The sequence below is a fragment of the Spea bombifrons genome, chromosome 5, assembly GCF_027358695.1.
Source record: "Spea bombifrons isolate aSpeBom1 chromosome 5, aSpeBom1.2.pri, whole genome shotgun sequence".
Classification (NCBI taxonomy): domain Eukaryota; kingdom Metazoa; phylum Chordata; class Amphibia; order Anura; family Pelobatidae; genus Spea; species Spea bombifrons.
Genome location: NC_071091.1, coordinates 48,165,065 through 48,189,673, shown reverse-complemented (window position 1 = coordinate 48,189,673; position 24,609 = coordinate 48,165,065). Strand labels below are relative to the sequence as shown.

General features: G+C 39.6%; 1 protein-coding gene across 2 annotated transcripts; it reads left to right on the top strand.

Moving 5' to 3' along the window:
* Window positions 1-203: 203 nt before the first annotated feature.
* On the top strand, window positions 204-23,581 carry UBP1 (upstream binding protein 1). 2 transcript variants are annotated; one of them, XM_053466460.1, is made up of 16 exons: window positions 204-340; window positions 1,734-1,885; window positions 2,545-2,621; window positions 4,512-4,617; window positions 5,391-5,497; window positions 5,848-6,000; window positions 8,548-8,658; window positions 9,534-9,641; window positions 13,370-13,470; window positions 13,767-13,821; window positions 18,961-19,054; window positions 19,156-19,246; window positions 20,071-20,180; window positions 21,312-21,454; window positions 21,675-21,726; window positions 22,975-23,581. In XM_053466460.1, the coding sequence occupies exons 1-16, from the start codon at window positions 228-230 to the stop codon at window positions 23,010-23,012; spliced, it is 1,611 nt and encodes a 536-aa protein (XP_053322435.1). In that variant the 5' UTR covers window positions 204-227; the 3' UTR covers window positions 23,013-23,581. The 2 variants fall into 2 exon arrangements, with proteins under 2 accessions (XP_053322435.1, XP_053322436.1); XM_053466461.1 differs by lacking the exon at window positions 9,534-9,641.
* The last annotated feature ends 1,028 nt before the right edge of the window (window positions 23,582-24,609 follow it).

Sequence of the window (24,609 nt, the reverse complement as noted above, 5' to 3'; positions counted from 1 at the left end):
AATATTTTGTACCTGATTCATTGTTTCTCTGTGTACCTTACATTTTCACTGCAATCCTCCTTCACCTCCCATAGCATGATGAATCACTTGGCCAAAAAGGAGAAATATTTTTTGTAATAGTCACTTTTGTTGTTTCCTGTTGGAGCTTTTTTTTTTTTTTTTTTTTTTTTTTTTTTCTGGGTCATTGCTGTTGGGATCTGGGCTGGCAACCCTATACAAAGAATAAAATGGCTTGGGTATTGAAGATGGATGAAGTTATAGAGTCTGGGCTTGTGCATGATTTTGATTCAAGCCTTTCTGGGATCGGTCAGGAGTTGGGAGCAGGAGCCTACAGCATGAGGTTAGCTTAGCTCACCTTCAAACCTTGTCAACTTTGTTAACTTAATTTGCATATTGTTTAAAAAAAATGTTTTGCTAACATGAATGAGTGTTTCAAATGCTTGGGTCTTCAGATACCTTTTTGTAGTGGTCTTGCTACACCACAGATTTTATGGGTATAGCTTGCAGGTTTTGCGGCAACTTTGAAGTCATACAAAAATAAAAACACTTTTTTGTTTAGAGGATAAGCATGAAGATATGCATGTTTCAAGAGTGAACACCATCTTGTATAAGCTATATTACAGTCACTAGTGCAGGCGAAACCTGTTTTAGTCTCCCAAACTTGTATTTTACAAATAGTTTCACTATGCCTGTGTGAATAGGTTATGATCCCGAAAAAGGGACATTTCAGGATTTTTTAAATGGCTTAATCTGACAGACATCAAGTATAGCTTAGAAGGAATACCTTAAGCAAAGAATGTGATGGAAAATACAGGACAACCAAAGTTAAAGTTTTTAAACTTTAAGTTAAAGTTTTTCTTACGCGTACAATATAGTGCTGTATACAAAAAATATAGGTTAGAATTGATCACAACCTGGTGTTATTTCAACTTGTCCAATAAATTTCCCTGATCTGGGGTGCTACTGGTGCCAGTCATGTGATATTTTGGATGACTTTCATTGCGTAAATACCCGCTGAGCTGATTATTTAATGCAATGCAATGCTAATGAAATCTGTTTCTATGTGGAATTTCATTAGTGTCCAGCTGGCTGATTAAACCTTGAGCCATTCTATTGTTTGCAGGCTGTGTGATAAGGTCCCTGGGGTGTTTGGTATATTATGGTAAGCAATATGCTGCTACCTGGAAACACTATTATGGGGAAAAAAACTATTTTACCATAGTAAACGGCACAATAAACGGCAGAAGCCAGCCATGATTGGGTTCACATGCCCAATATTTCTGTCCAACATTTTTTAAATATTGGCAGTAACACACCAAGCTGAATTCTCTTGGCAAAACATGTGGTGGATTTGCTACTTGATTTTGTCTGTTTCCTCATTTAGCTTCTGTGGTTTGGTCCTAACGCTAGCAAAAACATGCTGCTAGTAAGAATTCTTAGACTTGCATCAATAAAGGTTAAGGCACATTTTATGAAGTGTCCTAAAATTGCAAATTAACTCAAAACAAGACCAAGACAAATGCATCTCCTTTTAACATCAAAACGCACTATTTCTTGTGGTTTGAAGCTCTGTATAGAGTGTATTTACCTATTGATCAAGTGAACGTTTATCCATGTATATGCACATAAAGCATGTGCAGCCACAGAAAACATCCTCGTGTTAACATGAATAGTTTAAAGGGCTACAGTGTAACGTTATAGTAAAACTTCACAAAAATGCATTTTTATTTTAGTGACGTGTTGGCGCTTCCTATTTTCAAACAAGAAGATGCAAGCCTTCCACCTGACACTGAGACGAAGCATCCTCCATTTCAGTATATCTTGTGCACTGCAACATCTCCAGCAATTAAACTGCATGATGAAACGCTCACATATTTAAACCAAGGTTAGAATGCCCATGATTGGTGTCTGTTAGAAAACATGAAATATTAGAAATCATTTTTTTTTTTTTTAAAGAGATTTTATTGAGTTTTCAGAGGTAAGTATAAACATGATAAAGTACATCAACATCCAATAACCTACTTTGACCTTAAGCCTCCCTGGATTTTTTTCAGGTGGTCTGGGTGCATATGTCAACTTGTTACATACAGGATGGAGATTTTAACATATTACTTATTGTTGCAGTAGTAACATTCAATTATATTTGCAGCCATATATTTTATCTATGAATGTCGTACCTAGCGTTATACTCTTATTTTAAATGTACTTTGTATGTTTAGATTCAAACATTGTTGAGTAACTTTGGTTGTCTTGTTGCATACTAAGGTACTAACATTTAAACATTAACATCATAACCAAGTTAACACTACTTATAGTTTGTCTTGAACCTTTAAGGTGTATAATTGTGAGTTCACTTATTACTTTATTGGTCTAACGTCACTGTCCAGCCATAATGAGAAATCAGTTATATTGATGGTGCTACCTTCCAGGACTGTTCATATTGTATGCATTCATTGATTTCAGGTCTGAATATTGATACATTTTATGTGAAATGTCTGTGTATAAAAAGTATACTGTGTGCTTTAACGGTACAATATTCCACAGGTCAGTCTTATGAAATCCGAATGCTTGATAACAGTAAAATTGGGGATTTTCCTGAAATTAGTGGTAAATTGGTAAAGGTAAGAACACCTGTCTAAATGTCAAATTATTAATTATTTTAAAAATACCTTTCTGTTTTAATTGTGATAGCCAGGCTTAATGTAAACTGGACTCCTACAAATGTTATTATCTACAGGAAGTTATAACAAATGCAGCCAGCTATTTTGTAGAATTAATACAATTTAGATTAACTACCGTATATTCCGGCGTATAAGACGACTGGGCGTATAAGACGACCCCCAACTTTTACAGTCCAAATATAGAGTTTGGACTATACTCGCCGTATAAGACTACTCCTCTACCCAGCGTACAACAACCAGCCAATCACGGCAAGCGATGTACCTTACCGGTGATTTGCTGGTTGATTTGCTGACATATACATACATGCACTGCCCTTACACACACACACACACACATATATAATATATATATCTATATATATATCTACACATATGCCTGTCCATACATACACATTTATACACTGCCCTCACCACACACCCCTGCCTTTACACACACATGTATATGTATATATATATGTGTATATGTGTGTGTGTGTGTATATATATATATATATATATATATATATATATATATATATATATATATATATATATATATATATATATATATATATATAATTTCTCCCCCCTTTGTCCCTTTCTCCCCATCTCTTACCTTATCTTCTGTCTTCTTTCTTCCATCCAGTTGTGGGAGCCCGATGTCTGGCACTTGAGACCTCGGCTTCCCTGCTCTCTAATCACTACGCGCCGGCTATTGATGCCGGGCGCCGGGACATGACGTCATCCCTGCGCTCGGCATCAATAGCCGGCGCCTAGTGATTAGAGAGCAGGGAAGCCGAGGTCTCAAGTGCCAGACCTCGGGCTTCCCTGCTCCCTCATCACTACGCGCCGGCAATTGATGCCGGGACATGACGGCATCCCTGCGCTCGGCATCAATAGCCGGCGCGTAGTGATTAGAGAGATTGGTGGCTTCGTGGGAACCTCCGGCTTGGTAAGTACCTGGCGTATAAGACGACCCCCCACTTTTAAGAAGATTTTTTGGGGTTAAAAAGTCGTCTTATACGCCGGAATATACGGTACATTCAATGTAGAAAAGTAATTTCTTGAGTGGAAAAAATTGCCGATTTGAAATTGGTTTATATTTCACTATAACCACTTATTATATTTAGAAACCACCTTACACATTTAACAGTGGGAACACTGATCTTATCTACATGATTAGTGGGTTTTTATTATTCCTTCGGTTTGTGGGAACCGACCGTAACATGCTGGTGAGGTCAAAAGGGGGTCTAAACTAGGTGATGAGACTAGACTGTTTTTATACTTTAATGCCACAATTGCTCTGGTGAAATACTTCCTTGTTTTAAAACTAAATTTCTGCAGAGCTTGTTAACGGATTGAAAACAGAACACACCTATAGTTTTGCTAAATACTTCTAAACATGACAATAGCTGTGACATTTACTCTTTAAATTTGACCAGAAAATGAAATTCAAATAAAATCCTTGCTTGTATATAGAGGGACAAAATGAAGGCCAATTGACAGATAATTAGTCAGGCATCATCCGACTCTATTCAGTGGGGCCATAAAAAGGTAAATGTTTTATTTAAATGCTTGAATAGAATAACTTTTTAATTGCGATTCTATGGTATCCAATATATATTGGATATTAATTTTAATATATAATTTCCTAAATTCACTTTATTATATAGTTTTCACAGAATTTTCACCAAGCTTCCTTAGATTGAGTTACTGTATATTACTCAGTCGTTTGTTTCCTGCAACTCAACAGGTAGAACATTTGTCACTTTCCAGAAATCCTGCGATTTACAGTTGTGTAGTTTGTAACCACCATCATAGTATGTTAATGTATTTTCTGCACTCTTTTAGAGTATTATAAGAGTCGTGTTTCATGACCGGAGACTACAGTATATGGAGCATCAGCAGTTGGAAGGTTGGAGGTGGAATCGTCCTGGGGACCGCCTACTTGACTTGGGTAAATTTTTTTTTTTTTTTTTTTGTTTGTTTTTTTTGTTTTTATTTATTTTATTTTTTTTCTCATGGCTTTGGGAAATTCATCTAATTTGAGAAAATAGAGACTTTAATTGATACATTTTTAAAATAGATTTGTGCATACACATTTGTATACGTTTAAATGAAATTTGCCAATTTTGTTAATTCGTATGTGTGTCTGAAAGTGAGGGACCCCAACACAAATGAAAACGAAGCAAAGTGCTCTGAATCTTATTTGCTGTTTTTGGGCAAGTGCCAACCACTTCAGTGTCCCTCCACAGATTGTCTTGCCTGTTCTTGTATCTTCTGTATTTTTTCTTGGTTCGGTTCTTCACACTATCAACTGGCCTGGCCTCCTGAAGCATTTCCATGAGGGTGTGGAGCCTTTAGGGGCAACCTAACCCGATTGGAGGAATAGGCAAAGACTGTGTTTGTGGTGCATGCTGTGGCTCCACCCTTTTGCAGAAGTACTCCAAAAGGTCAGAATAATACAGACTTATTTGTGGAGACAAGTGCAGAAAAACTTCTTTCTCCGTGTACCTGTCTGCATTATTCTGACCTCGTCACACCCCACATAAACAACCTCTTCCCATTCTTCCAGTCAGGAAACAGATTGTGCTTGGTTATGATGCATATTGTGAATATATATTCTAGTGTGTTGTCATTTCTTGACTATCAGTGAACTTCCTTCCAAGAAAAAGGAGAAAATATTAGTTAAAATTGCTGTAACTCTTTTATGGCTTTTTTTTTTCTTAGATATACCTTTGTCTGTTGGAATAATTGACCCGAGGACAAATCCAGGACAGTTAAATGCTGTTGAGTTTTTATGGGATCCATCCAAACGCTCTTCTGCATTCATTCAGGTTTGGAAAAAAAATTCCCATAGTTCATTCTGCAGTCATGTCAAACTTAGGAAAGAATTTAATCTTTCATGGAATCTGTATAAAAGGGGTGTATTCACTAAAGTATCCAAGTAAGTTGTAGTTTCAATCAGGCCCAGACAGGCCGTCTGCAGCACCCAATAATTATGCATCTCCTGGTAAGAGTATGTGATGTTTTGGGACATTTGTCATACATTTAGTAAACTTTGTTTTTATTTTTAAATTGCGAGGAGTGTAACATGACAATAGTCAGTTCTTTTGGGGATTTGTTAAAAAAAACGTTAAACCCTAACGTTTTAAATGGATTGACTTTTTTTCCCCTCTCACCTCAGGTGCATTGTATCAGTACAGAATTCACTCCTCGTAAACATGGAGGAGAAAAGGGTGTTCCATTCAGAATTCAGATCGACACTTTTAAACAAAACGAAAATGGAGATTACACTGATCACTTACATTCAGCAAGCTGCCAAATCAAAGTTTTCAAGGTAAGATTATCACTGTGCTATTAGTATCATTTTAATAGCCCTTCTCTGAACATTCTCTAACATATCTATATCCTTCTGAAGATACGGTCTCCAGTACTGTACTCAGTGAGGTCTCGCCAATCTGAAATAATTACTCCTAAATCCCTTTCCTCACACGTTGAGAAAAGGACAGTATCTATCAAATATTCTATAATCCTTTTTATGCCCTAGATGCATTACTTTGCATTTATCCACATCAAATGCCAGTTGCCACAGTTCTGACCATTTTTCCAGTTTACATAAACCATTTGCCATTTGGCTTATCCCTCCAGGAACATCAACCCTGTTGCAATTTTTTGTGCCATCAGCAAAAACATACCTTACTATAAATACCTTCTGCGATATCGCTATTAAAAATATTAGTCTTCACTCGGCCACTGCCTAATCCATTCAGCAATATTGGGATTTAAACTCAGTTTGCAGTTTGATAAGTCTCTATGTGGCACAGTGTCAAAGGCCTTACCGAAATCCAGATACACAATGTTTACTGCACCAACTTGATCGATTTACTTTAGTCAACCAATCAAAAAAAAAAAAAAAGCAATAAGATTAGTTCGGCATGATCTTCCCTGAGGTGAACCCATGTTTTTGATTTTGAAACCCATGTGACTTTGTTCAACAATACTATCCTTTAACATTGTTTGCACTAATGTAACACTGGCCTGTAATTGCCCGACTACTTCCTACTGCCTGTTTTGTGAATGGACACAACATTCGCTAATTTCCAATCCCCTGGGACGACTCCCGTTAACAATGATTCGTTAAATAAATCTGTTAACGGTTTTGCTAGTACACCACCAAGCTCGTTTAATAACTTGGAGTTAACGGGGGGGGGGGGTGTTGTGCCGGCACGTGAGATTGTCTAAGCGCATCGCGCAGACGTTCATCGGCTGCGGTGATGAGCGCGTAAACAACCTCCGCTGCCGGCACGCCTGCATGATGTGCTTTAACAATCTCCCTTGCCGGGAATTCCCACGAGGGGAGTCCTGGCAAGGGAGATTGTTAAAGCACATCGTGCAGACGTGCCGGCAGCGGGGGTTGTTTACGCGCTCATCGCCGCAGCCGGTGAACGTCCGCACGATGTGTTTTACCTCTGCCCTCAAGACTTACCAGAGCAGCCTCCTGGGTGTCTTGCGGGGCTGGGGGGGGGCATCTACGCAATATGCGTATGCAACTTCCGGAAGTTGCATATGCGTATTACGTAGATGGCCCCGCAAGACACCTGGGAGGCTGCTCTGGTAAATTGGGGGGGGGGGGGAGTGGCAGCAAATCTCGAGGGGGGGAGGACAGGTGCAGCATATCTCGGAGGGGGGGGACTGAGTGGCAGCATATCTGGGGGGGGACAGAGTGGCAGCATATCTATTACAAAACTTTCTTTAAAAAAGCACCAAACTTTTAGGGTGCGGCCTATATTTGGGCCAATACGGTGTGTGAATGCAATGGGTTTCAATCAAACCCATTGCTACTGATAAAATCAAGCACCTAGGCATGCAGTCTCCATTTAAAAACATTTGTGGAAAAAATGGATGGTTGTGATGAGCTCAGTGAATTCAAGCATGATACCGTGATAGCATGCCATCTTTGCAATAAGTCAGTTTGTGAAATTTTGTCGCTGTTGGGTATTCCAAGATTAACTATGGCATTATTGAAGAGTGGAAATGTTTAGGAACAGCAGCAACTCAGCCGCGAAGTGGAAGATACGGAGCGGGGTTGCCAAATGTCGAGGTGCATGTTGTGTAAAAGTTACCAACACTCTGCTGATTTCATAGCTCAGGACCTCCAAATTTCCCCCAGCATTAATCGGCATAAAAACTGTGTGACAGGAGCTTCATGGAATTAAAAATGTGGGATTCTAAAGAAACCCAGGAACTGCCTTTGGAGGCTCCTTAATGAGATAATTGGGTTTATTAAGGAGAACATACTGTTTGCATATATTTCAATCTACACAAACCAATTAAACATTGTTGAGAATACAGTGACACTTGAGTGTTGGTGGCCCAAAACAGTTAACATTAACATCAAGAATTTAGGGGGTCATCTTTTTTTTTTTCTTTTCTTCCATGCACAGTAATCTTGGCCATAACCATGGGACAAACTTTCCTTCACTCTACACACCCTCAGTTTGGCATACATTTTGTGCTGGCATTCAGTTAGAAAGTTCAGCTATAGTAGGCACAAACAGTGAGAGGTTTGCCTCTACTGATTTACCTATAGTTGCTTGCAGGCATTCTGTTTGCAGAGGTCCCTGTTCCATATAATAAGTGAAGGATTTTTTAAGGTTTTATTTTGTCTGCCTGATCTTTCATGAACACCTTTCTTACATTTTTTTTAAACAATGTAAGTGCCTCCACTAGCTAAAGTTTGCTAGGCACAACTGATATGTTGTAAAAAAAAAAAATAAATTTAAAAAAAAAAACCAAAACAAAAAAAACAATGGTATAATATAATTCGAATAGCATAATAAGTTTGTTTACTTATTTTATTTTCAATTATCCCTAATGTCCGTAGCCAAAAGGAGCTGACCGTAAACAGAAGACAGACAGAGAGAAGATGGAGAAAAGAACAGGCCAAGAAAGAGAGAAATATCAACCTTCCTACGATACAACAATTCTAACTGAGGTAACAGACTAAATGTGTAAGTGTATATACAATCATACATATACTGTTAATCTATCTGTTAAAATCATGTGTATTGCACATCTCTAGAGACTTCTGTACAAAGAAATAGACTATGTTGTCATGAGTAGCTGGAGAGTAGCTTACGTTTATATAAACTTTATATTTTGGTTACCAGGGTTGTTGAGTTTGGAAATTGGTTTAATTCTTCATATATATATTGCTTTCTCTCTAGACATTACTTTAAATTGAAAGGCAATCCTCTTCTACCTTTTTTGGTTGTATTGTTCAGGAATAATCCATAAAGCATGTTCTTCTGGTCTTTGTTTATCGTAAACATCTATACAAGATTACAGCTTGGGTCTGATATGCATTTTTAACATGGCAAAGATGGAAAGATGCCATGCCATCATGGCTTTTTAGTAGTGTATTCTGTCTGTCTGTTCAAAGCTGGATAGTGTCCTAAATTCGGCTAACATGGCTTGATGGTACTCTATACATGCAAGGAAACTACACAGATCTTTCGGCTCCTTTGGTGAATAATCCTAAGGGTCATCAACTCTGTCATGCAGAACGTGGGATTTCTTTAACCCCTTAAGGACAATGGGCGGTCCCTAAACCCATTGAAAACAATGCATTTTGAGCCTGTACATGTACGGGCTTTGTCATTAAGGGGTTAACTACAAGATAAATACCGTTATGTACCAATCTAAAACCTTGACATCTCAAAAAATTAGAAACAATCTATATTAAGTCTCAGAATATATATTTTTTTTTAAGTCGTCAAGCTGAAGGTGATAAAACACAAAAGGCATTTAGATCTTTCTTGACCATGTCATGAAAAGAAAATTGATCCAAATCTTTGGTGTTTATCCCAGATGAGGCTTGACCCTATTATTGAAGATGCAGTTGAACATGAGCAGAAAAAGTCCAGCAAGCGGACTTTGCCAGCAGACTGCGGTGATTCTCTGGCAAAGCGAGGCAGTGTAAGGGACCTCTGCTTACTTTTTCTTATATTTTTTTCATTGTGCAAGATCTCTTGTGCAAGAATAGCTGTGTTAGATCTAGGACATACTCCTGCCATTTCTGCTTGACTTTGCAGAATTCCCATAAAACTGAAAGATACCTTCTGCAGTTTCAGTAAATGTACATGCAAAGACACCATTCATGTTGCTAATGCATGTCTGAATACAAAGATACATAAATTTTTTCCTAAATTGCAAAACAGCATGTTTTGTCTGGATGTTCTCAATAATTAGGCGTTTTAGTGTTTTCTTAATAAAATAAATAATAAAAACAAAAATTGTGCTCCAAATTCTTGCGTTTGGAAATCACTCTTCCCTTTCCCAGAGTTGCAACTATGACTGCTGAGATCGTGACCCATGGAATTTTCTTGCATTGTTCTTTGGAATTTATGTGCAAGCTCAGGTAGGCCAGTGGGTGCAAAAGAGGATGTAATAATAATATAACTGGTTAAATGTTTTATATTTTTTTTATTTTTATATAGGCCAAATGATCTAACGTCTGTTAGGTGTAATAGTTCTATAATTTCACTGGGAATTATTTAGAAACAAATTTAAAGTTTGAGCACGTTTGGTGTCTTTGTTCAGAGCATTTCCACCCACACACACACTGTATAATTTCAATTATCAGGGGGAGGGGGGTCTTCCTAAATCTAACACGTATGCCAAAATGTACTTCTGTAGACTTGGGTGCTAAGTGTTGTAGGATTTTTTTTTTTAAAACAATGCTGTCTGCTTGCTTTTTTTCTTTTCAGTCATGTAATTGTATTTTTACACTTATTTATGACCTGTGTGTGGGAGGGGGGGAAGCCTTTGTGAAGTCTGAAATCAGGTGGTTGTCCAGGTTGTTTAGCAAATTTAAATTTGTGCTGTGTTTAAAATGGCTTGCATTATTTAAGGCAGATATTTCGCTGTTGCAATCATTTCTTATAGTTGTGAACTAAATCATATGTAGTGGTTTCCCATTGTGGGTCAAGCTTGGTATTTGATACTTTTATACAGATCAGACTCTAGTGTCTACAAAAAATCAGTGTCGTCATGGAATTAGGACACTAAAATGGCGCAAATTTAGAATTCCCTGACCAGTTCATAACTTATCAGGGAGACAGTTTCAATTAGAAAATTTTCATTCTGATAGGAAATGATCATGTTAACACTTCTAAAACCATACATTTTAAGTTATATATTTTATAGATTTAAGTAATATACACATGTATTGGAAATCTGCCTTTAAATGAGTATCATGTGAAAGTAATGTTAACTTCCTTTTCTGAGGATCTCTGTGATTATTACTCGAGGTGTAATTATCACTGCCCTATTGGTTCAGTCAACCTTTTTATGGGCGTACAAGGAAAATGGAAATAGTTGATTAGTCTGCAGTGGTTGCTTTTAACTGTACATTTTTACATTTTTTATACATTTCAGTGTAAATTAGGTAACCTTTCAAAATGACATGTTAAGAGTATTTTACTAGAAAAAAAACTAGTGCCATCCCTATATTAGCGGCCATGAAACTGTCATGTTACCTAAATTCATAAGCAGTAAACTGGATTTTACCATTTTCGCAGTGAAACGTATGCCTCCCCCTTTCAATGTATTTTTATTTAACGGTCTCCATTAGCTTTGGATCAAAAGATGTTACAGAATACAAAAGTTAGAAATTGTGTCTCATGGGTTAAGAAATTACACATGTGAATATCAAATGACATAGAAATAGTCATGTACAACTTTTATAACACCTGCTCACTGGCAGGTAAATGCAATGAAGCCATGAGTAAACTAATGCAAAACCAGATAATATATCTAAAGAAGTGTGTGTGCATGAGAACACATCTTCCAAAACTGCTTCTCTGCAACCTTTATATTCCATCACTCACCTGGTGCCCCAGTGTACCATTTATCTGCACCTAAACACACTTTCCAATCCATGTATGCATTCTGTAACTTTTTATCGCATGCTTATGCTCTTCATGTAAATGATTTTTAATTTTTGGGGCAGGACCAGGATATCCCCATGATTGTGTTAACCCTTTGCTCTAGTATGGCCATTTATCAGCCATCTTACTAACTGGACTTGTCATGCCTGTCTTCACTTACGCCTTTATTTTATTTTTCTGCTACTCTAACCACTTCTTTCCTATATGTGCCACTATCCATTCTGACAGTATATTTAGCAGTCTCCTCCACACCTTAAGTTTATCTATACCCCATTCTTGTGAGCTTGCGAGCAGATTCCTCTTTACCTAATGTTCTTTACCTAATGTTTTGGTTTGTCTTTGTTTGTCAATTTCAGTTCTGCCATACCCATTGAATAAATGTATGAAGTTGATCTTAAAGAAGCAGTTATGTAAAATGTTTTAAGTTGCTCTGTTTAAAGGAGAACTAACATTTAAGGTTGACCCCTTTAATTCTTATAACTCCTGTGTAGCATGGTTTTACTTCTCTACGTAAATAGTATAAAACATCTCTAGTTTTCAGCAATGCTGTGCAAGCTGCCATATTGCTTTGGGTTATATTTGTGACAACTGTTTCACATAGGACCTCCGAATTTGTTATTAGAGAAAAAAAACTGTTCGAAAGCAAGGAAGAGGGACCCCTTTCGAAACAAATAAGCTCCATTTTCTTTCGTATTTTGTTTCTTTGCTCTCACACTGATGCACTCTCTCAATGCATCCCTTCCTTCTCTGCCAACCACTTCCGTATCCCTGTGTGCTTTTCGGCAGCTCCACTCTTCTTGCCTCTTCTTGTTCTTCGGTCTTATCGAGTTAGTTCCACAAAAGGGCAGAGCCTCCCGGATTGAAGGTACGGATGAGAGCCTGTCCTTGTGGTGGTGCGCACTATGGCTCTGACCTTCGGTGGAAGTATTCCATAGAGGCCAGAATATTGTAGACAAGTTCAGAGAAAGAAGCATCTCTGCACTTCTCTTTGTGAATCTATCTTAAATATTCTTGCTTCTGGCATCACTCTCCCTCATTCCTTTAATCGGGGGGAGTGCTATGTGTGGAGGCTCTACCCTTTTGTGGACATACCTGAATAACTTTGCTCATGGGGGGGGCGGCGGATGAAGAAAGAGAGAACAAGAAGAGGCCAGAGAAGTGGAGCTGCGGAAAAGGAGACCGGGAGATGGAAGCGGTAGGGTGTAGTAGGTGAGGAGACAGAGAATTTGAGACGCAACATATTTTAATTCCGAATAGAATAGAAAAGGCGCATATTCCATCTGAACCTAAAGGACAGGAAATTTAAAAAAATTGTCGATCGTTTTTTTTTCAATTCCCCAAGGCTGGTATTCATAATACGGATTTATGTGATAGTTCCCAAAGTGGAAAAGTTCAGCTGTGCTGTATGTCACATTGTCCTCTCCAATGCTGCACCCTAGCTTCCCTGACGGTTTTCTGTGCAGATGGCGCGAAGAATATTTCTATTTATGCGATTCCAGTGCTACTGTGCATGCAGGTGTACAGATTTTGTCAGCTGCTGGGTGAGGTGTCCCCCCCCCAAGCAGCCATTTTTGTTTTTGCTTGCAGTGTGTGTTATCTGAACGTTTAGGTTTAGTTGTAAAACTAACCTAAAATAGCCATTGGCCTGTTTTAAATCAGAGATGTTCCAATAAGATGCTAAAATCTTTACATATAGTTTTATGTTTTCCTAATGATGATCTTCAACAGACTCACTCAAATGTTCCTTTTCCTCAGTGTTCGCCTTGGCCAGATACAGCGTATGTAAATACAAGTCCTACCACAACTCCTACATTTACTTCATCTACTCAACACAGTACCTACAGCGTCCCAGACAGGTATGTAGGCAAATCTGCACAATTTGAAATGCCAACTACATACCACATGTGTACCACCGTAGACAAAACTTTTCCGCAGGGATACCGATCGCCAGTATAATTGACGGGGAACAAAGCCTGATATTTTGTTGACTTAAATAGTCTTACTTTTCACTATATCTGAATCAAAGTACTGCTTTTATCAAAACTACATATAGGTGTGTACTGTATTTTGTCTAACACAAAAAAGGCTCTGTACTTCTAGATTTGAAAAGAAAAAAATAGCTCTTAAGTCAAACCTATTTGTTTTCTTGCAGCAATTCTTCTTCTCCAAATCATCAAGGTGAAGCAATTCCACAAGGGACTTCAGACGTATGTATTGAATTCACTTTGTTGCTGATATAGGTATTAGACTTGTACATTCTGATTTGTACGAATTGAAAAACTCAGAATTTTGGTAAAATCTGCAATTCGTGCGAAGCCACGAAAACTAGGCCAGACCCCCAAAAAGCTTAGGTTTCGTCTGAAATTCATGGGCCAACATTCACTCACTCTCTAAATGTTTCTCTGCTGACCAATTCTGCATTGTCTAATGCATCTTCTACCTTCTCCATTCTTTTCTCTGGCATCTTTGTCCACATCACTGCGGACATAACCCAGTGAGAACTTCCGCCAAAATGGACCACTTAAATTCATTGTCCGAAAGAAGAAAAAAAAAAGAGCAAACTGAATAGCTTTTTTTTTTTTTTTGTCCATTTGTACCTGTATAATTTGATTTATAGTCTTAAAATTTGTTCTCACCATTCCCTTCATATTTGCCAAAAAGCTTTCAAGATTTAACATTTCATTCGGTTAAATCAGCAGATTGTTAGTGTTGGCCTTTTCTCAGAGGATGGAGACACCCCCCCAGGGTTGGTCCGGCTTCTCAAAACCGGGCTGACCCACTCAGCTTCGGCACAACTGGTGAATGCTAGTATGATGAAGCCCGCTGTAAAATAAAATAAGCCAGTCGGATCCATGGTGGCCCCACCTCACAACTTACAGTATGTCTTTGTGCCAGAGACCACAACACAATTTCAGAGGTCTAGTGGAGTCTGACTTTTCAGGGTTGTTTTGGTAAATATTAGGCAGGTGGCCATAATGTTATAGCTGATCGGTGTATATAGGCGATAGATGATAAAAACCACACTATGGACTCTGATCAAGAGTATGACGAATTTTCACTTTTCAGCTGTTGCTCTAGAAAATATCATATTTGCTCAATTATAATACAAGGTTCTATTTGAGGTTGTCTTCTAATCAGACTTCAAATTGAGGTCTGACTACAAGACTAAGATCCAGATCCCCCTCAGTGCTGCAGGGGACCTGAATCCTCCTCTCTGGCAGCCGGTGGGCGTCTGCAACCTCCTCTTCTGCCGGGGCATGACATCACATGACCTTCCGATGCTCATTCATAGAAGCTCCGGGGAAAGTGCCGGCAGCAGCAGCTAAGGTCCTCCACCTGCTGCCCCACTAGACATTAAGGAACCTGGAGCATGGGGAGATGTCTAATAAAGCACCAGTAAGTCGAGGGAGGTTGAGAGTGGCATATGGGGGGCATTAAAGGGCTTTCTGGAGGAAGAGTAGCATAAAGGGGTTAAAAAGAATCAGGGAGGCAGTGGCATATAGGGGGTTAAAATGAATACCAGGGAGGCAGATTGGTATATAGTGGTATAAGGCATTTCTGGGGGGCAGAGTGGCATATAGGAGGAGGGTTAAAGGCATATCTGGGGGCAGGTTGGCAAATAAAAGGAAATAATACATTTTTCTCAATCATAGTTTTTATTAAATATGAAAAATAGCTTACATGTGAATTAATATTTACTGGTAAAAAGTTTTCTTATAGGGTAGTCTTTTATAGTCAGGCTTTTTATTTTTTTCCTAAATTAACATTCACATTTTGGGAGGTCGTTTTATAATCTATCAAATACGGTACAATTGTCCATGACTGAATATGCGTTGGGTCAAATATATTCCAACATTAGTTAGTTTGACCCTGAACCTTTCTGGGAGTGCCAAATCTACATGATATTCATTCTAAAACAGTTGCTGGCCACAGGTTCTGTATGATTTTAACTGACAATTGCAACAATGCTCAGTATTCCAAGCGTTTTTTTGGCCAAAAGGGTTAATGGTGCTATAATGCCAATAAAATTGGCATCTAATGTCAAGGGTCTTGCTCTTATGAGCTTTGTTTATTAGGATGTATGAAAGGTCAGGGACTGCTCCGGAGAGTATAATCTGTTTGTAGTTATTGTCATGGAGATCTTGAAAGCTGATGGTTTCTTTCCAGAATTCAGATTGCTATTGGGAGGGTTGTGTGGTTCCCTGTACAAGTGGGTTTAATAGTAAGTGATTTATGTTCAAATGCTTTGGGAAAAATCTGACATTGGGGAATTACAGAGAGTAAGAGAGTACAATGTGTGAGTGGGAAGAAGTCATAGCAGTTGAGGAGAGAAGTTAATTGTGGCCATGCTGAGTATTTGTAGGGTAGAGCAGAGCTATAGGCATGTTTGCCGTGTTAAGGGCAGGGAGTTTAGTAGACTCTTACAAAAGTATTGGGCACCTAACACAGGGCTTGACAAATTTGTTGTGAATCTAGGCGCCAGGTAAAAAAGTTAGGAGCCAGGATTTTTTTTAAACTAACAGTTGGTCAGGAGGGATCCGATCATCATCAGCCCACTTACTAAACTCACAGCGTTTGACCTGGAAGCACCCTGGACTTTCAGGTCAGTGCTGTTTGTTTTTTTTTTTAAATACATTTTTTTCATTTTTGTAACTCTTTCGATGCTGATGTTCCATTGGAGCACAGCATTGACAGATATTTAGTCCCCACAAGTTTGTGGGAACAAATGTTAACCCCTGCAATGCCACGAATGTTTCATACACAATTGTGGCATTGAAGGGGTTAACGCTGCACTGTCGCTCTCATGGAGTGATCAGGCAGCAGGGGAGGGTTGGGGCTGCTCTCCACACTCATGGCGAGACCAAAGAACCCTCTCACCCTGTCCCTGAAGACCAGCCACTGCAGGGGGGAGTCTATGATGACTGCTGTAGGCTTCTATGCCTACAGGAATCATCAAAGGGCTTGTGGGGGCTCGTTTTTTTGCTGTTGCTGCTCTGCCTGGGCTTCCAGGCAGACCACCGGCAGCAGAGCCCCTTACAAAACGGGAGTTAACCCCTAAAATGCCGCGATCGCGGCATTGAAGGGGTTAACGCTGCACTGTCGCTCTCAGGGAGCGATCAGGCAGCGGGGGGGGGGGTGTTGGGGCTGGTCTCCACACTCATGTGGAGACCGAAGAACCCTCTCCCCTGTCCCTGAAGCTGCCTCTGGCAGCTGGGACTCAATTGCTGGTCTATGGACCAGCCATTGCAGAGGGAGTCTCTTTGATGACTGCTGTAGGCTTCCATACCTACAGGAGTCATCAAAGGGCTTGTGGGGGCTCGTTTTTGCTGTTGCTGGTCTGCCTGGGCTTCCAGGCTATCCACCAGCAGCAAAGCCCCCAAAACGGGAATTAACCCCTAAATGCCGCGATCGCGGCATTGAAGGGGTTAACGCTGCGCTGTCGCTCCCATGGAGCGATCAGGCAGCTGGGGGGTGTTGGGTGAGGTCCCCAGACTTGTGTGGGGACCCAATCAACACACAAACCCCTTCCCTGAGGCTGCCTGTGGCAGCTGAAAACACGATTGCTGCTTTTCCAGCAACCGCGTTTTCAGCCTACAGGATCACTCCGTGGGAGTGATCTCAGGCTCGGGGGCGGGCTCGGAGTGGCTGTGCTGTCTGCCCAGACTTCTGGGCAGACAGCACCAGCGCCCCCGTGTGGTGACTCAGCCTCTTACATCCACAATTTTTTCTGGATGTAAGAGGCTGACAAAACCTAGGCGCCAGGACAAAATTCTCTGTCGCCATGGCGACCTGGCGCCTGGGATTTGTCGAGCCCTGACCTAACAATTATTCTAAATAAATAGAATATGCAGTTGCCCACACCCCCCTTTTGCAGCTGTAACAGCTTCACTCTTCTGAGAAGGCTTTTCTCCGGGAGTTTTTACCTATGTATTAACTAGAGCATTTGTGAGGTCAGACACTGATGTTGGATGTGAAGGTCTGGCTAGCAATCTCCATGCCAATTCATTCCAAAGGTGTCTGATTGGGTTGGGGTCAGGGCTCTATGGGGGTTAATCAAGTTCTTCCACACCAAACTCATCCAACCATGTCTATATGGGCCTTGCTTTGTGCGCGGTGGCACAGTCATGCTGGGATAGAAAAGGGCTTTCCCTAAACCTTTCCCACAAAGTTGAGAGCATAGCATTGTCCAAAATGTCTTGGTATGCTGAATCATTAAGATTTCCCTTCACTGGACGTAAGGGGGCCTAGCCCAACCCTTGAAGAATAGCCCCAAATTTTACAGTTGACATAATGCAGTCAAGGAGGTAACATTCTCCTGGCATCTGCCAAAGTCACAAATCAGATTGCCAAATAGAGAACAATGGTTTGTCATTAAACAGAACTTGTCACTAGACTATGGAGCAGTGTAAACGTGCTTTACACCACTTAATACAACGCTTAGCATTGTACTTGGTAAAGGGAGACTTGCATGCAGCTGCTCGGCCATGGAAAACCATTTCATGAAGCTCCGGCTGCACAGTTTCTGTGCTGATATTTATGCGAATGGAAGTTTGGAACTCCTCAGCTATAGGATCAGTAGAGTGTTTGCGCCTTTTACACGCCATATGCCACAGCGCTATGTAATCCTGCTCCATAACTTTGGGGTCTTCCGCTGCAAGACTGAGTTGCTTCCACTTTCCAATAATAACACCTGCAGTTGACCATGGAATATGTAGCAGGGATGAAATTCCATGAACTGACTTATTGCAAAGGTGGCATCCTATCACAGTACCACGCTTGAATTCAGAATGACCCGATTTTTTAAAAAAAATATATATATAACACACACACACACACATATGTGCATAGGCTGCACCCTAAAAGTTAGGTGCTTTTTTTTAAAGAAAAAATTTAATTTAAAGTGTAATAGATATGTTCCCACTCTGTCCCCCCCAAGAACGTCTTACCGCGCAGACGTTCACCCCGTGGGAATTCCCAGCAAGGGAGATTGTTGATGCACACTGAGCAGACGTGCCGGCAGCGGAGGTTGTATACACACATCGCCGCTGCCGGTGAACGTCTGCGCGATGCGCTTAGACAACCTCCCGTGCCGCACCCCCAGTCCCCACCCCGTGGAAAGTAGGATGTATCCTAACACTGCTGCCTGCCCAGCGCCTGGAACTGCATGTCCCGGGCGTCGAGCGCTAGACCCCGAATATAGGCCGGGGGGAAATTGCGGCCTATATTCGGGCAAATAGGGTAGTTTATATTTGTGTGCTTTATAAATGTGTATAAACATCTTAAATTGGTGAGTTTATGTTTGTCACTATACATCATACTAATATTGGTTTTATTCTTTCTCTTAGCATCTTCACCCGTCAGCTAGTATACAAGATACGCAACAGTGGCTGGTGAAGAACAGGTTCTCCACATACACAAGACTTTTTTCTAACTTCTCAGGTAAGCACTGCTTTTTCTGCCTTGGCAATCACTGCTTTTTCTGCCTTTGCTCAAGCTGGGTTTAAAATCAAGCTAAATTTGAGCTTTTTTCTCTTATATAGGGGCTGATTTATTAAAATTGACAAGGGAGGATCTTGTTCAGATTTGCGGTCCAGCTGATGGCATTCGTTTATTCAATGCTCTGAAATCACGGTAATACATGTTTTTAAGTAAAAAAAAAATAAATAAAATCCTATTCCATCTTTCCATTACAGCTCTGTGCTTTAGAAGAATTTTAAAACATTTTCTTAAAATAAAAGTTGCCTCTATAATATGTAACATTGGTATTTCTTCCTGTCACTGTTGTGACATTTGTAGGTGGGGAGGTTGATGCAGGCTGTCTGAATGCTGTGCTGTGGTGTCTCTGCACACCACAGTGTTCAAATTTTCCAATATACAAAATCTTCCAACTAATGTTAGGAGGACAAAAGAGGTCAAGGTTGCTCCCATCTAACCATTGAATTAAATGGCGTTAGTTACCTATAACTTTACACTTTACCAATACCTGTTTTAATGAAACATTTTGGCTGTTGAACAAATCAAGTCCCTCCAGTAGTCTGTGTTTTGAGCTTTTAGTAAATGACAACTCAGACCGCACAGGTGTATGAAGAGACAGGTACATTCGCAGCAGCGTTAAAGAAAATGGATTAACATCTTTTAATGTGCGTGGAATGTAATGCACTCTGCAAGCCAGGGCTTCCCTTTTTAGCATGAATGCCAACTGTGCATGTTTGTACAATGTGAAACAGGAGAAACATTGGCACTTTGTATATAGTATTAGTAAGTCTGTAAGTGAATATATCTCAGGATATATACAAAAAAAGCTTTGCCATTGGTTTAGAGCCGTTCCAATGCATTCATAAGGGTAAATTAAACATTTTCATTTTAATCTGGGCATCAATTACCCTACGGAATCGGTAAAAGATTCTTCCCCCTTTCGGTTTTACGAGGCATTAAATTTTGACCTTCTGTTCTAGGGCTGTCCGACCCCGTTTAACAATTTATGTTTGTCAAGATATACCAAGTGCTCATCTGGGAAGGCCAACAGAAGGAGACAAAAGGGAAAATGGCAACGGTCATTTACAAAGTAAGAAATGAAATGTTAAAGTAAAAAATAAATGTCCGTACAGAATTTAAATTGCCTGTCAAGAGGCAGTAGGGGCAACATTTAGCTGATGGATGCACAGAGCCGAACATAGAAGATCCGTGTACAGAGGTACAGCCCTGATGCTAGTTTGGACTTAGCTAAAAGTATGTTGACATCCGCTTGTCACTTTCCAATACCAATGGAATTCATATGGAGCAAACCCACCCTTTTTTTTGCTTCTACAACAGCCTGATTTTTAATGCACCTTGAATTGTTAATGCACCTTGAAGTTCATTTTGCTTGGCATGTAGAAGAGAACATGCCTTCCCCTTATCCTGCGTGAGTTTTTTTTTTTTTTTTTTTTTCTCCCCGTTTTATTTTTTTATTTTATTTTTTTTAATGTTGAGCTCCTGGGTGGACTCAGTTTCCATATTCAGTGCCCAGCACTGTGGAGTTAGGGGGAGCCCTGGTTGGGTCCTTGGGGCACAAGGCAGCTATTGCGGGGTGCAGAATCCTTGAGGTTATAGCTGGTGTTTTACAGCCCTTGGGCAGGCTGACTACTCGTAATAGCAAGGAGGATCCGGATGCTCTACTACTGCAGGACACATGTATCTCTTCTTGCACTTCTAGGTAGCGCGGTTTTTGGGCACATAGTGATGTGTTGTAGCCTAGGGCCTTCTTGTCATTGCATCAGTGAGTCTGGTTTTATTTAAGGGTAAGAGAGCTCCCATGGGGGTTTTATAACTGTCTGTCTGACTTAGGAGGAGCTTCTCTTCTACATGCTACTAGGAAATGACAAGGTACACAAATTACCAGCTAAGGGTTCAGTTTTACAGGTAGAGCTAGAGCATTTTGAGAAAAAAATGAACATGGCTAGTTCACACATGACTGCAATCATATGCAGTGTTTATTTTTGCTAATTGCAAGCTTTCTCCCTCTGAAATGTAAGCTTTGGAGCCAAAAAACTCTAACTGGCTTAACATGGCATGAATCTGAAAATGTGAGACATAAAGGTTAAAAAAAAAAAAAAAAGCATTGTGCAAGCTGTTTCATATCCTGTATATGGTTTCATTTTCAAAATGTAGGTATTTGTTGCACTAACTAACACGACTATGCATTTTATAATTTTAGTTTACCATGCTATATATTTGGAAGAAAGTACTGCGTCAGAAATAACAAGAAAAATGGCTGCCGTGTTTAATATTCCTTTACATCAGATATCCAGTGTATACCGACAGGGCCCTACAGGCATACACATTGCGCTTAGTGATCAGGTAATGGGCCTTTTTAGACATTCTCACATGCCAATTTTTATGTATTTATTACTTAACAGTAACTGTCTTGTCTGCCTTCTCTTATATTATACAGAATATTATGTATGAAAATATACTCACATTTTTTGGGCGTTGATAAAAATGTTTAAAACGTCAATGCATATTATGAAGTTTATTTCAATTCCCAGCTTTCAGTATAACGGATTGTTTTTCTGTTCAGATGGTTCAAAACTTTCAGGATGAGAGCTGTTTCATGATTGCAACAATAAAAGGTATGCCATCTTTCACCTTTGTTGTGGGTTTGAACTTGTATTGTGGCACCAAGCTTTCAGTACAGACTTTTTCCCTCCACAGCTTTTTAAGCTGTTTAGTTTTATTCTGCATACAGTGAATGGAATCCAATTTGCAGTAACATGATATAGCACAGTGTTTCAGAAGGGTATTAGGAAGGCTCTTGGTTCCATATTTACTGACTTTAAGATGATATATTAAATTATGCAATTTTATTAAACACTGCTATATTTCAAGATATTTGAAAACAGTTCTGATAACTGATTATTTGGGGTAGAGACATGGGTGTAGGAACCCCTAAAAATCTGGGGGGGACAGCATTTTCCTCCATCAGATCCCCACTTTCTCCCCATCTCTCACACTATCTAACCCCTCTCCCCTTCTCACACTATCTACCCCCTCTCACACTTTCTTACTATCTACCCTCCCTTCTCACACTATCTACCCTCTCCCTACCCCCTTCTCACCATCTACCCTCCCTTCTCACCATCTACCTTCTCCCTATTGCCCCCTTCTCACTAGCTACCCTCTCCCTACCCCCCCTTCTCACTGTCTACCCCAGGGGTGTCCAAGTTTTTTCTGCAGTGGGCCACTTCATCAGAATTGTATATGTGCGCGGGCCGCCCTCATTTTTCACTGTGAGAAAATATGGCCTTTAATAAAATATGCAGATTAAAATAAAGTAAATGACACAAAACCTTTACTTTTCCTCTCAGTGATTTCTGGGCCTAGAAAGTTTTGTGACTACAAATTCAGGACCAAAACATTCACGGTTCACTTAGCCGAAAATGACCCCCCACCTTTAAAAATAATAAAAACTCACATTTTTATTAAAAGTAGGTAACACACCACAATTGGACAAAAAAAATTAGCAATATGACTTGGCATGATAGGAGTGTGATTGCTAACAGCAATCACACTCCTATCATACCCAGGCAGCCAGTACATGCTGGTACAGGGTGGCGGTAAGTGATGTGCAGACCCCATACTGCTGGCAGCATCAATACACAAGGGGGCAGCTAGCTAGGTTTCAGCATGTACTGCCTGACTTGGCATGATAGGAGTGTGATTGCTAACAGTATTTCCTACGGCCCTGGGGGAGATTTCTTCATTATCGCCCCCCCCCCCGCATGAGTTACTGGGGGGGGTGTCTGCTACACAGGTTAAACAGCTAATTTGCAAAAAAGATTGTTTGCCCTACAACAAAAGCTCCCTTTTTATTTTTTCAGCTGGAAATGAAGATGGTTTGCACATAATTATGAAATAAACTTAACAGTGATACAAACAACTGTGGAAAGTCTTCTACAGGAGTGATGGCTTGAACGATCATCTACTGAAGTTAGAATCTGACTTCATGGAGAACTACATTGTTTCATATTGAAAACATAAGACAGCCTTCCTTCTTTAACTGTACAGATAGAAAATCCCTTGTAAGTACATCTAGTAAAAGGTTTGATTCCCACAGGAGATGGAAGGCAAAGGGGTGAAAAAACAGTGGCCAGTAGAACATTTGTGTTATTTAAGTACATTTCAGCTTGCCTGCTGTTTTGATTTGACATTTTTATAGTCTTGATTGGGTAGGGGGTATGTTTTATAAAACATGTATTACAGGTCAACAGCTCAGATATACTAATATAGTGTTAATGCAGCTGGATTGACAGAATCTGTTTTTTTCCACAGAAAGCTTACTTTGTATGTGTTGTCTCCACTGTTGTACTTTTAAGTAAACTTACCACTGTTCATATGACATGGGACATTATTTGTGTTTCAACCATAGTACATTGTATTGTGTAGTTTCCTTATCTTCTCAACTGAAGACTCAAAATGTGTGTGTTGGGGTCATGATGAATTTGGTGGAAATACATTTTATGTACTTCCCCTAACTTCATGATTATGGCGTAAGACTTGTAGACCCCTTTCCATATAATTATTTGTAAAGTCCTATAAACTGAATTTAACTAACCAGGGAATTTGAAAATTTGATAAACTACCCTTACTAACTTTAACATTAACAAATGTAATAACTTTATTAACAATTTTTTTAAGCTATAAATTTCATTGTGAGCCACCAAAATGTATAGGGCGATATATCTTGGACATTCTGATGTACATGAGTTATTGATTTTCTTCAGAAAGTCTGATGTAAAACGTATTTCTTTGTGAAAAATTACCTGGTATTTCCCTTATTGTATATTATACTAGGTTTATTTTAGTTTTCTCAATTTTCTATGGCGTATTTAAGCTGTGGAGTCTTCGGTTTATGCTGTATGTCTAGTGATAGGATGCTTTTGTGCAAAATATGAGGAAAAAATCAGTGATTTATAAATATACAATAGGACAAAATATAGTAATTTGAAATTGGTTTTACCAAATATACACAGACACATTCATGATTTGTGACAACTAAATGATTCAATAAATTAACTGCAGTTTATTTTTTGAATCTGCAGCCCCACTACTTTCTTCTGGTTAATTTTGCTAAATATTTTCTGTTAGAAAAATGTTATACAGTATGGAGTATTTTTGTTGGAGGGTACAAATGTGTTTATTAGGCATAAATTAAATTTCCTTTGTGTGGGTTAATCAGCTATATCATTATGACCACCTGCCTAATATTGTGTAGTTCTTTTTTTTGCCACCAAAACAGCCCTGACCTGTCGAGGCATGGACTACACTAGACCTCTGAAGATGTGCTGTGGTATCTGGCACCAAGACATTAGCAGCAGATCACTTAAGTCCTGTATGTTGCAAGGTGGGGGCCTCCATGGATCAGACTTGTTTGTCCAGAGAATTCCACAGATGATCAATTGGATTGAGATCTGAGGAATTTGGAAGCCAAGTCAACAGCTTGAACTCGTTATGTT

What these genes read in the sequence shown, in the direction of transcription:
- UBP1 (XM_053466460.1), top strand. Translation starts at nt 228, where the DNA reads ATGGCTTGGGTATTGAAGATGGATGAAGTTATAGAGTCTGGGCTTGTG. An exon ending in TTCCACAAGGGACTTCAGAC is followed by an intron (nt 13,822 to 18,960) that starts GTATGTATTGAA and finishes TCTTTCTCTTAG; the next exon opens with CATCTTCACCCGTCAGCTAG. An exon ending in ACTTTTTTCTAACTTCTCAG is followed by an intron (nt 19,055 to 19,155) that starts GTAAGCACTGCT and finishes TCTCTTATATAG; the next exon opens with GGGCTGATTTATTAAAATTG.